General features: G+C 44.0%; 1 protein-coding gene across 1 annotated transcript in view; it reads right to left on the bottom strand.

Annotated features, from left to right (window-relative positions):
• Positions 1-502: 502 nt before the first annotated feature.
• The window catches only part of NDNF (neuron derived neurotrophic factor), a 38,087-nt gene continuing 22,202 nt past the window's right edge, over positions 503-16,387 (bottom strand). The window contains exons 2-4 of the mRNA XM_077140170.1: positions 13,885-14,073; positions 9,464-9,588; positions 503-6,222 (exon numbers count right to left, since the gene is read on the bottom strand). Coding sequence (XP_076996285.1) covers positions 4,829-6,222; positions 9,464-9,588; positions 13,885-14,072 — 1,707 coding nt within the window. The 5' untranslated portion in view covers position 14,073 and the 3' untranslated portion in view covers positions 503-4,828. The remainder of the gene's footprint in view (positions 6,223-9,463; positions 9,589-13,884; positions 14,074-16,387) is intronic.

Raw genomic sequence — 16,387 nt, 5'->3', positions numbered from 1 at the left:
GGGTCCTGGGGAGAGAGTCCAAAGGCCGGTTCCCGGCTGACTCTCCCACTATCACACCCTCTCAGAGGGGGGAGTGGAGGGGCCGAGCTGCTCCAAGAGACCTGGCCTTCCAAGGTCGTTGCTAGCTTCTTGCATCGCTTTGCTTTTTAGCTAGGCAGTGAGTGGAGGCTTTATGTGAGTCGTTGAGTGCTCTCTGGAGTGGAGTGGCTTAAAGTGAAGTCTGGAAGTGACACCAAACCAGGAGTAAAGAAACGTGGGTTCCAGTCTTACTTGCACCTCAGTTTTCTCATCTGTAAAGTGAGGTGCTGAAACTCGTTGATTTCTAGAGGGGTTGGTTAAGTGATCGAGAGAGGTCTCAGGCTCAAGTCCCTTGAATCGCATGCAAAGATGGAAAAAGGTCTAAAACCCTCAAACCATTATAATCTTTTTTAACTGTAAAGTTTGTGTGTGGTTTTTTAAAAAATTGAAGACACTTCATTTGGCCCTTCTATATACCGATGTCAGATATCAATATCACAATTTTTCTAAGTATATTCTGAATAACAAAAAAGGAATGCATATGACCTTTCAAGCAGTGATCCTTTAATGTGCATTGAAAATATTAATCTAGATATTAATTCTGAAGTACTATAATCTAGAAAAACATCTGATGCAATTTTTGGATAGATTCTGAAAAGTTTTAGACACAAAAAATAAGGTTTATCATGAAAGCAATTGATTAATGACCGCACAGCTTCAAGTTCATGTAAGCATGCAAACCCAGGCTAGAAATACTTTGTCTCTAAAAGAAACTAAAATGGCCATAAATTTTTTTCTTTTAATTTGAAGTTATCAGTTATAGATAATATAAAATTCTTAAGGAAATCTGAAATGGTCTGGAAGAATACGTGGCTTTGTTTCATAAATAAGAAAAAGTTCAGTTCTTTTTGGAAAATGAAATGCATAAATGACTTTTATTTTAAAAGTTGGTGATTTAACAAAGTGTCAGTGACTGAGAGATTTCAAACAGAGTTGAGAGGTTAACCTGGCAGTTATTCTTACACGTTATATACATCTTCCCTTTTTAGTTTATGGTGTATTAGAGAGGCTGGAGGGAACTGTCTGAGACTGTAGAGCTGTGTTCCAGCAGCCATGTATCCTGAAGATGATGTATAATGATACAACTTTTGCAATGTGACTGTGTATTCTGGTTTGTTAGCTGCTGGAATGCAATATACCAGAATATACAGAAACAGAATGGCTTTAAAAGTGGAATTTAATAAGCTGCTAGTTTACACTTCTAAGGCCGAGAAAATGTCCCAATTAAAACAAGTCTATAGAAATGTCCAATCAAAGGCATCCAGGGAAAGATGCCTGGTTCAAGAAGGCTGATGAAGTTCAGGGTTTCTCTCTCAGCTGGAAGGGCACATGGTGAACACGGAGGCATCTGCTGGCTTTCTCGTGGCTCTAAAAAACGGACTCTCTCCAAAATGTTTCCTCTTTTAAAGGATCCCAGTAAACAGCTCCACCTTCAATGGGTGAAGACACACCTCCTTGGAAATCATCTAATCAAAAGTTACCACCCACAATTGGGTGGGTCACATCTCCATGGGAACAATCAAAATGCTCCCCCCCAGCAACATTGAATGTGGATTAAAAGACATGGCTTTTCTGGGGTCCACCACAGACTCAAACCAGCACACTTTGTGATTGTGAAAACCTTGTGTCTGATGCTCCTTTCGTCTATGGTATGGACAGATAAGTAAAAAATTGTGGATTAAAAATAAGTAAATAATAGGGGGAAGAAATATTAAAATAAATTGAATAGACTGAAATACTAGAGGCCAATGAAAGGGAGTGGCAAGGGGTACAGGAAAATATAGGGGGAACAAAGCCTAAAATATATTGGGTAGAGGGAAATACTAGAGGTCAATGAGAGAGAGGGGTAAGGAGTCTGGTATGCATGAGTTTTCTTTTTTCTTTTGTGATGCAAATAAACGTTCTAAGAAATGATCATGATGATGAATACACAACTATGTGATGATATTGTGAGCCACTGATTTTACACCAAGTAGGGAATGTTCATATGTTAAGAATGTTCATGCTTGTATGTTGTTTTGTTTTGTCAATAGAAATTTTTTTTTTAAGCTGGTGATTTATATTCTTGTAAGGATTTTGGAGTATGGGCAATGTGCTACTTAGCTGTTTTGACTATGAAAACTTTATTATGTTTTTAGTTTTTTAAATTTCTCTAGTTTTCAGTGTCTTTCTGCACCTGAAAATAAAGATGATGAGCTAAATGTCCTCAGAGATTCGTCCCTGTCTGATGAAACCATGGCTGTTCCTGGGATTCTGAGTGCCCTATTATCGAGACTGTATCCCGGAGCTTAAAGGAGACACGGTAGTGCTTTCAGACTCTCTCCTAGGTCTTTTGTTATCTACAAGTAAGTTTTTCCAACTTGTTCCCAGCTCATGTGAATACTCCTAAAGTCTGGACACATTAGTAAATAAGAAAGTTTCATTTTTAACAGGTATTTTCCTTTATGAGTGATTTAAGTTTTGCAGTATGTTTCATTTACCTACAATTTTAAAAAGGCAAATTTCACGGGGGCCATGAAAGAATTCTTAGGTTTATCTAGAGTATGCAGAAACACCATCACAGCTGGCTGCAAAGTAAAAGCTTGGTTAAATTGATTTGGCCTGGTTCCCCGGGTTCCCAAGTATTATGCAATAACCGAGAGTCGAGTCCATCACCTTCAGAAGCTGCAACAACTCTGATTCACTGTAACCCCATTTAGTTCTTTGCTCTGCAATAATGTACATGCACGTAGTGGGGGAAGCTGATTCTCCTTCCAGAGACCCCACATTTATGACTCAAGACACACTATCTCTGGGATGTTGTCAATTTTAGAGTCTCTCCTTCCTTGTTGGTTGGTGACATGACAGTTAGGTATGTTTTTTTTGCTGTTTTAAACTCTTTCAGATGTCCTTGCTGTTTTTTAGAGATGTGATCAATTTTGTCTGGATTTCTTAACACTGAGGATTTGGAGGATATATTTCTGCTGGGGTTCTTTATTTTTCTGGTGAGCTGAGCAGGTGTTGTAGAGACTGATGTCATTTATGCCACCTTAGCCATAGTGATTCCAGACTTGATAGCAATGTACCGTGCATGCCTACCAGGTGAAAAGTGGCACCAGCATGCAGAGGACAATCCAGGGTTTAAGAGATTACACCTGTTCCCACTTGTGGTCACAGAACCACTTTGCAAATTCAAATCACAGAATCCTACAAAAGAAACCTTTTGTAATAGAAGGTGACTTACTAAGTTGCCTTGTCCAAACTGATCCCTGCCTAATTTTACGGTGGAAAAGGGAGATGATGAAAGGTAAAAAGGTTTGCCTAAAGCCACATAATTTAGGGGATTGTAAAATCAAGACTTTCTGAATTCTGCCCAGTGTTCTCATACCTCACAAATCATGTGTAGAATCCGTAGAGAAAGAAACCAGCTGAGACTGTCCTCTGTGCATTCTTTCCATGATTAACGATCTGCTGTTATTTGCCTAAATTTTATCTTTCACCTAAATTACTTCCTAAAAATAAATTAAAAAGCAAAATTAAAAGTAGCTGACTGCTAATGTTACAAACAGTAGCTTCTGTGGTTCCCTTGCTCCTAACTGGTGGTTGCTAAGGTGCTTCATCTAGGAATTAAAATAATTATCTTGCTAACTTTCACGCAGATAGAAAAATACTTAGAATATCCAACTTTTCCATTTAAAACAGATGCTTAAAATGCAATATATTCTAAGTCATTATGGACAATTTGTTTAATAGTTGTTAAGTTGCAATGTTTGGCCCGTCCTTTTCTTTTTCTCTTTTTCTGCATGGGCAGGCACCGGGAACGGAACCCGGGTCTCCGGCACGGCAGTGAGAGCTCTGCCGCTGTGCCACCGTGGCCCGTCTTGCCCTGTTCTTTTAAAGCCAGTCCATGGCAGGCATCTCATCTGTCACAGCTGGCATCTCTTCTATTTAATGTCAAAACACAAATTCTAACAACTTATTATAATGCCATAGTAGCCTGGAGAGATGTAGAATACCTTTTTGATTGTCCAAAAAAAAGGCAATTTTGGTGCTAAATTACATAACAGCACAGTTTTAGGAAGAGAATAGAAACTGAATAAACCAAAGTAGCTGCTCGAGAAAATGATCAGTATATAATCTAATATCTTTAATTTTATGTACATGAATATAATGTACGTCAACTTTTTTGTACATGAGATACATATAGCATTTAAACATTTTACTCAACAAATAAGAATTTACAATAGTGATGTAACTGACTAGAGGGCTGTCCACTTAATAATACTTAGATTAGATCTGTACCTTAACAGGAAGAGAATTTAATAGATTACAATCATAGAAACACTGACATTTAAAACAAGACTTTATAAAATAATTTATATATATATATATATATCCTAGCATCTATAGAGAGGAATGATTTGCATTTGTGGATTGTGTGCAATGAATGGCATGTTTTAAATCTTTAGGTTATAAAATAATTTAGAAGCAGTTCATGCAGTGGTCAAAGCAGGGATGACAGTTCTCAAGGGGTTCTTTGCCCTGGACAGCAGCTGGGCCTCGGGTGCCCGCTGGGCACCTCAGGGGACACTCAGTCCATCTCCTCCGACTGTTACTCACACAAGCATAAATATCCGCAATCTGACCTCTTCCCTTCGCAGGTGAGTGCAGGTCCCATCTTCTCTCAGCCGCCAGAGCCGCCAGTTCGCAGGTACGTGATGTCCCGTCTCTGTGGGAGTGAGTTCTAGGTAAATATCCCTACCCAAGGGGACTAACAGAACTTCCTGGTTTTCACAACTTTGCTGTGATACCTCACCGAGTGGCCCCCGTGCCCGATGACGTAAACATCCAGCAGGTAGGACCTGCCGGGCTGAAGACCCCTGATGGTCTCTGTGGCCACCGCCCTCTGCAGGTTTTGCCCGTGGAAGTGCTTACACAGGACCTTTTCCGATTTCTTCCTCGCGTCTGGGCCTAGGCACTGGTTTTGGTCTCTCTTCTTCTGGTCTTCGCTGTACTTATCATCCACTTCTTTTTTGTAGATGCAGAACTTGTTCCTTTCCTGGGTGCCCAGCCAGGCCACGGTGGCTGAGGAGCAGGTGCGGAGCTTGTCGAAGGCTTTGATGCGTGTGTCGTTGGGAAGGGACGGGAAGGCCGCTTTGCTCGGCCCCGTGGTGGCCAGCAGCTTCAGCATCGATGCGCCTCTCTTGTTTCCCTTCAGCTTCAGGAGATATTTTGCCTTGGGTTTTCCTCTAATCTGGAACTGCCGAATGCCCTCCACCGGCTGCGACAGGAGAAGCTTCCCGTCTCTCCTCACCTGGATGTGGACGGCGTCCAGACAAGAGTGGACGAAGAAGGTGACTTTCTGGTGAGAGGAGATTGGCGCGAACCGCAGGAACTTTGCTCCCTTCCTTTTAACAAACACGTCTGCCACCTTGCCGTCCTTCAGCTCGAGGGTCTTCTCTCGGGCCTCCTCCTTGGTCCTGGCGAAGGTGCCCACGTAGGCGGTGCTGGCGTTGCTGCGGCCGCTGACCACGAACACGTCCAGGTAGTACTGCGTGCCGGGCCTCAGGTCCGACGCCGTGAAGATGTTCTTGTTTCCTATGCAGACCTTCTGGAGGTCGGCCCTGGGCCTGGCCGAGGCGTGGCGACCCGGCTTCGGAGAAGGCCGTCTTAGGAGCCCGCGCTCTTTCGCGGACCCACCTGGAGGAAACCCGAAGTGGGCGAAGTCGAAGGGGCTGAAGTCAAGGCCAGGCTTGGGCGCCGTCATGAACGCGTCGTCCGCACTCAGCTTCGCCTCCACCGCGCAGAGGCTTTTGAAATTGTGCTCCTGGCTGATGACCACACAGTACTGGACGGGCTGTCTCAGCACCGAGGCCGTGGGACTCGGTTTCCAGGCCAGAGTGACCGTGGTGCGCCCCAGAGCGGTCACGTCCACTCTCGGGTCGTAGGGCAGCTCCGGGTAGGGCCGGTCCGACTCGGGCGTGGTGGTGGCATACACTTTGAAGAGCGTGTCTTTCTCCGTCGACAGAAGCTCCAACTGGTACAGACCGGAGGGGGAACTGGGAGACACAAAGGACTCGACGTCGTTGCCTCTGTAGGAGAACAGCTCGGCTCCTCCCTCCTGGACGCTCTGCTGCCGCTGCAGGTCCAGGGGCTCCCGTTCACCTGGGGACGAGAGAAGCACTGGCAGGCTTAGGGCACGGTCCTTGGACGCCGCCCGTCGCCATGGCTCAAGATTTATTTACTTTGTCTTCATCATAAAAATAATACATATTCATGGAAGGAAAGTTGGGAAATAGAGAAAAGTGACAAGGTAAAAAATCGTCCACTAATTCATTATAGAGAAAGAGCCCTGTTGTGGTCTGTTTCCATCCAGTCCTCTCTGTTCTCTGCACCCGATATTATTCTCTTTCACTGCTCTCTATGACGTAATAGCATTTATTCACGTGCATTTATTTACCTCAACAAATCCATTTTTGAATCTTATTTTTCTTAATATTGAAACACAAAAATAATACTGCTGGTCAACATGTTGCTATTATAAATAATGCTCTTATATGTGTGTAAAGATTTTTTGCATTTAAATGATTTCTTCGTGGTACAGTACAATAACAGAATTTCTAGGTCAAAGACTGCAACACTTTCAGAGATTGTTAAACTCTGAAACTTTGCCAAAACCTTTCCAGAAGAATTTTATCAGTTTGCATTTTGATGGTCATCCATTTCATTAGTTCCACTATTGGTAGTAGGACTGGATAAGCTTATTGAAATACCAATTATGCTAATTTGTATTTTTGTGATTTTAAATTTTTAGCTCTTTGATTAGTAATCAAAATGAAATATAAAAAATTTTGGTTAGATATTTTATCTCCCTGCCTTTATGAATAACTTGTACATACCCTTTGACCTTTATGTGGTTTTTCTTATCACTTTGTTCCCTAAAGCTATTTGCTTGACTTTATTTCCCCCCACCCCCAGGTTGCTATTCACTTTTTTTTTTTTTTTTTTTTTTTTTTTTTAAAGGAAAGACAGAGAGAAGGAAGGAAGGAAGGAAGAAAGGGAAACATCTTTTAAACATTTTCTTGTTTTATTGTATTCTGTTTCTCCGTTTTTTGTTACATGGGCTGGGGCCGGGAATCGAACCGAGGTCCTCCGGCATAGCAGGCAAGCACTTTGCCCGCTGAGCCACCGCGGCCCGCCCGCTATTCACTTTTCAATTTTGCTTGCGCTTTTGGAGTATACCAAAAATTTTTTTGAAGTACAATTAACTGTTATTTTTATCCTTTGTAGTTTTTCCCATGAACTTTAAGGTTAGAATGTTCTGTATCCTTTGAAACATAACACACACATATTTCTTCTGCTTTTTTATGATATTTTTCTTACATTTAAACCTATGATTCACTTACATTTATTTTTATGTGGTATAAGGTAACAATCCAAATTCGGTATGCATGGAAGTGGATTGAAGAAGAGAGAGCTCCAAAATCTTTGTAACAGAATCCAGATATAAATATCAAATTATAAACAGGTTAGTCAAAGCTTAGATCTCATACAGCTTATTACAATTTACTACATTTCAGCAACGAGGTGTGACTTGAAGTCACATTTGGTTTTTCTAGGGATTTGGTTTTCTTCTTTGCACCCACACAGATGCTAATTTCCCGCTACTGCTCTCTCCTAATTTCTCTGGGTTCTCCATGGAAATCAGGCTCCTGTCAACGTGGCCAATGCAGCTTTTCGCTGCGTCTGCCAAGATGAGCCTGGGGCTCTCATGACTCCTCGGGTGCCTCTGCAGAACTGGGCGCGCTGCGCTGGCCTTGGAAGGCGCTGCCGCCGACACTCACCATTGGGATAAACTTTTCCTCATCATTTTTCGCTAACTGACACCAACTTGCCTACTCACTTTTGTTTATACACATTTTTAATTAGGCTAAGAAATGATTTCGAGTGTCAGTGTCCAAGGACATCACTATAAAGCCCCAAATCCTGAGTTCCTGCCTAGTCAGAATGTGCTTGTCCCCAGTTATAGCCTCCGACACGAGGACGTGGACGACGAGGGGAGACAGAGCCACAGCAGCCTAGACTTGCTGCCTTTTGTTACTGTTAATGTCAGGGAGTTACAGAGTTACCTCCGGTTGTTACTGCTAATGTCAGGGAGTTACAGAGTTACCCCTGGTGGTTACTGCTAATGTCAGGGAGTTACAGAGTTACCCCCAGTGGTTACTGTTAATGTCAGGGAGTTACAGCTACCCCCGGTGGTTACTGTTAATGTCAGGGAGTTACAGAGTTACCTCCGGTTGTTACTGCTAATGTCAGGGAGTTACAGAGTTACCTCCGGTTGTTACTGCTAATGTCAGGGAGTTACAGTTACCCCCGGTGGTTACTGTTAATGTCAGGGAGTTACAGAGCTACCTCCAGTTGTTACTGCTAATGTCAGGGAGTTACAGTTACCCCCGGTTGTTACTGTTAATGTCAGGGAGTTACAGAGTTACCTCCGGTTGTTACTGCTAATGTCAGGGAGTTACAGTTACCCCCGGTGGTTACTGTTAATGTCAGGGAATTGCAGAGTTACCTCTGTTGTTACTGTTAATGTCAGGGAGTCACAGTTACCCCTGAACAGATGCCTGCACCCTGCAGCGTGAACTGTGCCATAGGATCTCACAGCCCATGGATATGGAATTAATAAAATCACCATGTCTATGTCAATATCAGAATTCCCACTTCCCCACTTCACGTGCACAGTCCCACAGTTTCCTAGTGACATGTCTCCTCTTTGCAGCTCACTGGTGTCTTTGAATGGGACGTCATCAAGCCTCACCCTTAGGCTCTGAAGCCTCATCCCCTAAAGGGACGACACCACGCCACACCCTCGCACAGACTCCGCTCACTTGCCTGTGTCTGGTTACCTGCTTTTTACCCTCTGTGCTTCTGTAAATGCCCATGCCTGCTCCTGATGGGGCCTCTTCCTGCTGGCCTCTCGCTCGTCTTCAAGGCTCCTTGCTCCTCTCTTTGTTTCTGCCCTTTATTTCCCACAGGTCGGGGGTTAACCTTGGCTGCATATTAGGATCAGCTGGGGACTTCGAGAACTCCCAAAGCACAGGCCACACCTGAGAAGCAGCGGGAGTCTCTCCAGGTGGGGTGACCTCCAGCTGGTCCCACGTTCAAATCGAGGCTGCAAACCACCGCTGAGGAGGTGAGCCCAAACCTCTCCCTTCGCCACCTTGGGGAGTCCCCACATCCTCCTCTGACCTTTGACTTTACCAAGGTCACGGTCACCTAAAAACATTCCCCTTTTTCCTCATCTCGATATCAAAACCTTCAGGGTCACCAGGGCCCCTGTGCAGCTTTTCTTCCTTGTGGAGGGCAGGAGGCTGAGGTGCGGCGGGCTGGATCCCGGGTTCCTTACCTGAGCCGTCCGCGCTCGCGGGCTCCGGCAGCTCCTGCAGCCTCAGCTTCCACTCGAGAGGCGCGTCGCACGGGGTCACCGTGACGGCCAGCGGGGTATCGTCCTCCTCCACCGTGAAGAAGTACCTGGGGGAACGGGCCCGTTCAGACCAGCAGGATTCCAAAGCAGGCCTTACTGAGTCAATCCTAAGCGTTTAGTTTTCATTTGTTAGACAGATTAGATTTAAGAGAGGCCACTTACTGCATTGACTGTGGAAGTTCAATAATCCAAGGTCCTGCGGCCAGATGTACCACCAAACGCAGGGTGAGAGATTAAGAAGACATTGAAGCAAAAGCATTTCGAGTTAAACCAATACTTATCTGAGCTTTGGTTTTATTTTTGCAAAGTAAGTCCCAACCCAGCAGAATTTCCAGGTATCATGCCCTGCTGGTACTGTTTTCCCATAAATCTGGTGATAGAGGATAATTTGTAAGTTGCCCTCGCAGGGCACCCAGTTGCCAACTATTTCAGACCACGTGGTCACCATGACCTGCTCTAAAACACATGCATTGTCGTCTGTCACAACGACACCGCCTTCACCTTCCCACATCACACGACGCCCGTCTTTGCTCACACGCCACAGCCCGCCCTGGAGCCCTCGGTCTCAGCTTCACTGTCCGTATCTTTTCAATTCAAAGTTCGGACAGCTCAAAAAAACTTTCATAAAAGTAAAGTCCACTGTATCAGTTAGCAGTTAGACACATTCCTCTGCCACTTCTCCATCACCAGGCTTTTCTGGATAATTAAATCATTTAAAGAATCGAAAATGAAATTTAGGAAAATGAAAATACGACTGCTATATGGCCTCCCCTCTGATTTTGCTGCCCCTCGAGACTTTTGAAGGAAAATAAAAATATCGCCTAACAATAGCAATGCTATATATTTTTCTTTTAAATAATTTAGATGACTTCATTTAATTGTCTTTCAAAGCCTATAATCTTGCAAATGAGGAAACAGCAATGTCAGTTCTCACAAGTCCAGAGTCACTCACTGTCTCTATGGCAAAAAGTAAGAGGCTTTCTTCCTGCAGATTCTCCCTCCTGAGTGGCTCTTGCGTCTCTCCTCTCCAGCTGGAGAGATGGGCTTCTCCCTGGCCAATGCCCTCTGCCCGTTTGCGCTCAGCTGCCCGCACTCTAACCCCGCTGGGTGAGGGGCCGTGCTGGGATGTCTCTTCTCTTCCTACGTCAGTCCCTGCCCGTAGGCTTTAAACCCCCTGCGTGTGGACGCCTGGGCTGCAAGCCCTGAACTCCTGCCCCAATTCCAGAGGCACAGGGCTGTGTGATGGTGGCTCAGTGGCAGAGCTCTCACCTGCCATGCCAGAGACCGGGGTTCGACTCCCGGTGCCTGCCGAAGTAAGAGAAAAAAGAAAAAGAAAAAAGAAATTCCAGGCGCATGCATCCAACTATCTTCTTGACAGCTTCACTTGGATATTAAGGAGAATTTAAAATCTGAGATAGCCTGTCCAAACTTCAGATTCTCCCCTAGAAATTAGTTTCTTCCTGCAATCTATCTCTTTCAGTAAATGGCAACTCCACCCTTCTTTTTGAAAAATTTTTTTGAAAACATGGAAAAAATTTTAAAGTTTTCTTCCTCTTCCACTCTACAGCTGATGAATCAGCATGCACTTTTGACTCCAGTTTTAAAATATATACGCCATCGACCCCTTTACCTACCATTACCTGATTGCAGCTGCCATGACTCCTGTCTGAGTGCTGCACGAGTGTCCTGATGCATCTCCCTGCTCCCGTGCCTGCCCCTTCTAGGTCACGTTCTCCTTGGCACTCTCGGCGTGTCCTCTACCTCTCTCTCTGGGAACTTATTATAATTTCTCACTGCATTCTTGTGTTTTTATTTGATTTACGTCACGTTCCCCCACAAGGACACACTTTCCTCTCCATGTCTCTGTATTTCTAGCCTTTCGCACAGGTTTCCATATGCATTCAATACGTGACAAATAGCTTTGAATGAATGAATTAGTAAGTTAATGAATAGAACCCAAGAACCATAACACAAATCTTACTGTTCTAGCCAGAGGATCCTTAACCTAGCATTATTTCTATCTGAAGATAGAGAATTGGAGAAGAGATACAAGTAATTTTTCCCATTCCAATTCAAAAATGACTGTGAAGCTGGGGCTTGGGGATAAGGCAGTAGGAGGACAAATAAGGATCTTGCAAAAGCAGGAACAGCTCTTTCCTACAATCGTGAAGTTAGACGATCGTCCAGACACAACAGCTGGACTGTTAATGGTAAGGACACGTTTTATCTGTCCTAAACGTCCCTAAAGGGGGGTTTCAGAAGGTGGAATTTTCAATTCCGTCTACATTTTGGAGAACAGAATTTTGTTCCTTCAGCCAGGTTGCATGGGAGATACTGACCCCAGTAAACACAACTGAACCTATTTCTATTGCACAGAAACGAATATAACAAAATAATTTACCTAGCATCAGGCACATAAGAAAGAAACCTGTTCAGAACATCTCGTTCTCCACTCACTTTTGGTTTTTGGGAAGCCCCACAGGCAGCTAACGTCAAAGCAGAACCGAACAACGTGCAGTTCATCCCTTACCTTCTGTTCTCGTCAAAACCAATACTAGGTTATTTCCCATCATAAGCAACTGTGTCTTGGTAACTTAAATACGGCCATAGACGACCAATAATAAATAAAATGATGCTTGCATCCCACAAGGTCACTATACATGTAAACATCAGGGAGTCCCTCTAAGTCAACATTTTCATATGGAACCACTTAGGATTAGGGATAAAAGATAATGTGGATAAACTTCAACAGTCTGACTGACGCTCACTGGTGGGAGAGAGCGGTAATCAGAGGGGCTGGGACGTGACCCATGCAAACGGTTACCGGCTAGTGAGGGAGCCAGAAATGTAACGAAGAACTAAGAAACAGGACCCAGAATTAGAGTGCCAAAGCTGAGGGATAAACACAGTATGAACCATCGAGCTTTGGGAATTTGTATATAAACACAAGAACAATTAATGAATTTTTCACTGGTCTTTTTCTGTTCACTGCCGCCAAAATTTATCTGGAATTTCCTCTTTAGCTGCAATATCAACAATGCCTCTATGTACTTCCAATTGCATATTTCATCCCTAGAAATGTAGCTCCTACTGTGTCTGCCAGGTCTTTCCTCACTTGGATAAGTTAACTATTTATTCCACTGTGGATATTTGGAGCTCCAATAATTATTCACAGGAAGAAAAGGCAAAACAATGAATGACTGAAAAAAAAAAAAAGGCATGGAGGATGGGGCAACTGTTGATTGTTTTTCAATATCTCTTAATAAAAACATGTTGCTTTAGAAAGAAAAAAACACAATTTTTACGATTGTTAGAACCCGAACTTTGATTTTTGGCAGTTTGGAAGATTGAGGATTAACTATTGATTTGACTAAGTGGACTGCTGAATTTAAAGGACACTACAAAGCAGTGCACAGTGTATTTGGAAAATCAAATCGCTTTTTAAGAAAAAAATTGATTTTATCTGATTCACTTAAAAATATCAAGGGACAAGATAATACGTAAAGGAGAATATGTTCAGTGAGGATTCAGGAGATGTTTACAATTAATACGAAATATTAGGACTGCCCCAACACGTTTTCTGTGTTCACAGATTCAGGCTTGGTGAAGCCTGGGACATCCGGTTCCTTCAGTATACTCATCCTTGCGTTTTGTGTCAGTCTTCTGATGAATGTCATTTAAAGACTCATAATTGTTTATGTGTTACTGACAAATCAGTGCCTACTCTACTTTACTCATTCAGATAAAGGGGCAATTTTTCATTGGGCAGTACTGAAATGATACCCAAACAATAGTTAATTTCAGTCAAAATACGGACACGGGTCCCCTGTTATCACCCAGGCTGGCCAGATGGTGAGATGGCTGAGCCTTTAGGGGAAGAGGTTTAGAGAACCCTGTTCCCTGCTTATTGTTGATTCAGCCAGTTTTTACCACTGCTTGGTTTGATTTTCCCAGAAGCTGATCATATTGGTAAAAGAAATATTCTCCTCATGAAACAATGCAAATCCTCGCAGAATTGTGTACATTAAAATTATGTACATTAAAATTATTTCATCTTAATCCTATAGTGTCCTTAGATATTTCCTGCTCTCCTGAGTATAAGAAAATAATTATTCTAAAATATAAAAAATGCAAGGATTGCTCCCTCCACCCAAAGGCAGACCGCAATCAGGAAGAGTGAAACTGCCTCCATTAAATGCTTTAGGCTAGCCATTTTTTCCCTTACTTAGGGAAAGTAGATAATCTCTTCAAAGGTTGATTTACAAATTTGCAGAATGTTACTCTCTCTTTTTTGGAGGCCTCTTCTATGACAATTGCTACAGAAAGTACCAAAGGGAGCGTACCTTTTGGGTGTGTCTCTAAAGAGGTAACTGCTAATCTCAGCACCATCCGGAATTACTGAGGAATCCTGAAAAAACGCCTTGTCCCGAATCTGCATCTGGAAAAGCTCCTCATCTCGCGTCGGCAGCTTCTGCATCCTGGCGCCGAATGGGAAGAGCAGCCACAGCACGCACCAGCCAGGCAGCCCCATCCTAGGGCAGAAGAGAGACCATAGGCTTGTGTTACTTCTGCAGACAGATGCTGGAGCAAGTTCAAGTACTCAAAAGGCTAAACCTCTCTCGGTTCTGACAGACGCCTAGAGATGAACCATCTACCATGAATATGCGCACGTGATCCTGACAGCAACGCTCCTGGGTTTTTTCTCTCCAAATTATTTCATGAGGCTGAAAATTAATTCCCTAGAGTTTCAGATGTTAGGAAGATTTTGAAATGAAAGGACTCTTGCTAGGCATTCCCAGAGAAAATTCCCACTTTATTATGGCAGGAGCCAGAACAGTCATTGGAGATAACTTTATACCAACATCTCAAAGGATGTACCAAATGATCAGCTGGGGTCAGTTCAGGTTCTCCAACTGTACAAAAGTCATAGCAATGACCGGTTGGGACCAGTGCTCAAACTGTTCATTGTTGATATAACTGGCCTGTTATATTTAGCAGGAGTCACGCGGACACCCTGAGAGCCAGAAAATTTTTATCACAGCCCAATTCTACTTATTCTTCACTAAAATTTGTGAGCGCAGGTATATGGGAACTCTGAAAAAATGCGACTAAAGATCATCCTACAAATACAGTATTATGTTTATTTCTGAGGTCCAATCTCATAAATGATAGTTGTTTGGAGACTGCAAAGCTCAAGTTGTCCACAGGTTAAGAAAACTGTCCCAAATCACACAGTGAGCTGTCTGTTGCTCTCTGATCGTGACGGCCGGCCAGCCTGTCCCATGCAGCACCGAACATAAACCTCGGCCACGCCGGGAAGTGGACTCGGAGCCCCAGCACAGCTCCAGCCCTCGGCTGCAAGGTGTGTGCTCAGGCCCGGCCTCACCACCAGCGCCACATTTTCACCGGGTCAGCTGCTGGCGTTTGGCACCGACTTCCACGAAGCGGCCCCGGGTCGCTCCGTAGGTCGCCTCGTGGGGATGTTACCAAGGACACTGCCTTTTACATATTTCAGTTTTTCCAACAGGAAGCCCCTTAGGCAAGTCCCCCGGCACACATCAACCGCTAATGGCAGGTTGGGTGTTCCCCGAGGATGTGGGACACAGAAAGAATACGGAAGGAATTGCTTTCCCCTCCCTCTTTGGCTTAACACTCTTTAGGGAACTTAAGCATTAAAGAAACAACCGTATTTTTATATTCAAGAGCTTTTAATAGTGAGAAAGCTAAACTTAAATATCTGTGATAATAGAGTAGGTGAGATAAGCCCAGTTTTATTTTTAAATAGCCATCGCTGTAGCTGTTATGTCACCTTTACCTGAATCATCACTTGACTTTAATTTTATCTTTCTTTGAGACCTCTCAAAAAAATGTTCATATAACTAAACAAATATCTTTTGAAAGGAATAAACTTCTTTTTTTATGAGGGTGTGAGAAGTAGTTTGGCCACAGTGAGCCTGACCTAAAAGTTCATTTAACTTCTGTTTTTTGAAACCATTTGACTGCCGCGTGGCCTGCAGTTTTCTGCATACAATATCCACAGTAATTGGGAGTTACTCTGTGCACAGCACCCACAGACACTCACTGGCCACGCGTCCACCCCCCGCCCTGTGAGGACACACTGTGCCTTGGGAGAAAGCGCCCGACCAGACTGCAGAGCCCCCGCTCCCGTCCTCTGCCAGGCCGCTCAGCACAGCCACGATAATTTCTATAAGCAGCTCCTACTCCCCAATCTCATCTCTAAACTGCCCTGTAATTGCAAGACAATTTGACTGGGAGTTGAGTGACTTGACTGTAGCTTCAGCTCCTAACTAGAGGTGCAGGCTCCGTTTCGTAAAGGGTTTCGATCTCTGAACTCTAGAAAATGAGGGGTTACTTTGTGACTGCACACTGAGCTCCTCCTCCAGCTGGCAAGTGGTTCAGGAATACAGCCAAGCCTCCTTAGGGTTCCCCAAATAATACAGCTCCTCAGATATTCAGATGACTGTCGAGGTGAAATCCAGAAAAAGCTGGGGATACATGTGGGTACTCAGGCGCCCTAGCTGCAGACGAGGGTTATGGCACCAGAATGGCAGGTGGGCCTGGCCAGAACTCAGCAGGCACACTGGAAGTAATCGGGGGCTTGGTACCCTGAAATGGACAAGACCCCCCTCCCACTCTCTCAATGCCTCCTCTGTCCTGGGGCTAACAGAAATGGGAAATCCAAAAGAGTTGGCTGTCCCACCCCTGTTCGGACTACTCATTATTGCAGCACAAGAAGACACGTTCAGTTTGCTTCTCCTTGTAATTAGCATCCCACCGTTTTGTCCTGGGAACAGAAGGGACCGGATGATAAAAATCATGGCCTCA

The sequence above is a fragment of the Tamandua tetradactyla genome, chromosome 22 (genome assembly GCF_023851605.1).
Source record: "Tamandua tetradactyla isolate mTamTet1 chromosome 22, mTamTet1.pri, whole genome shotgun sequence".
Taxonomy (NCBI): Eukaryota; Metazoa; Chordata; class Mammalia; order Pilosa; family Myrmecophagidae; genus Tamandua; species Tamandua tetradactyla.
The sequence above is the reverse complement of the archived record's forward strand: the minus strand, read 5'-3'. Positions and strand labels throughout refer to the sequence as shown.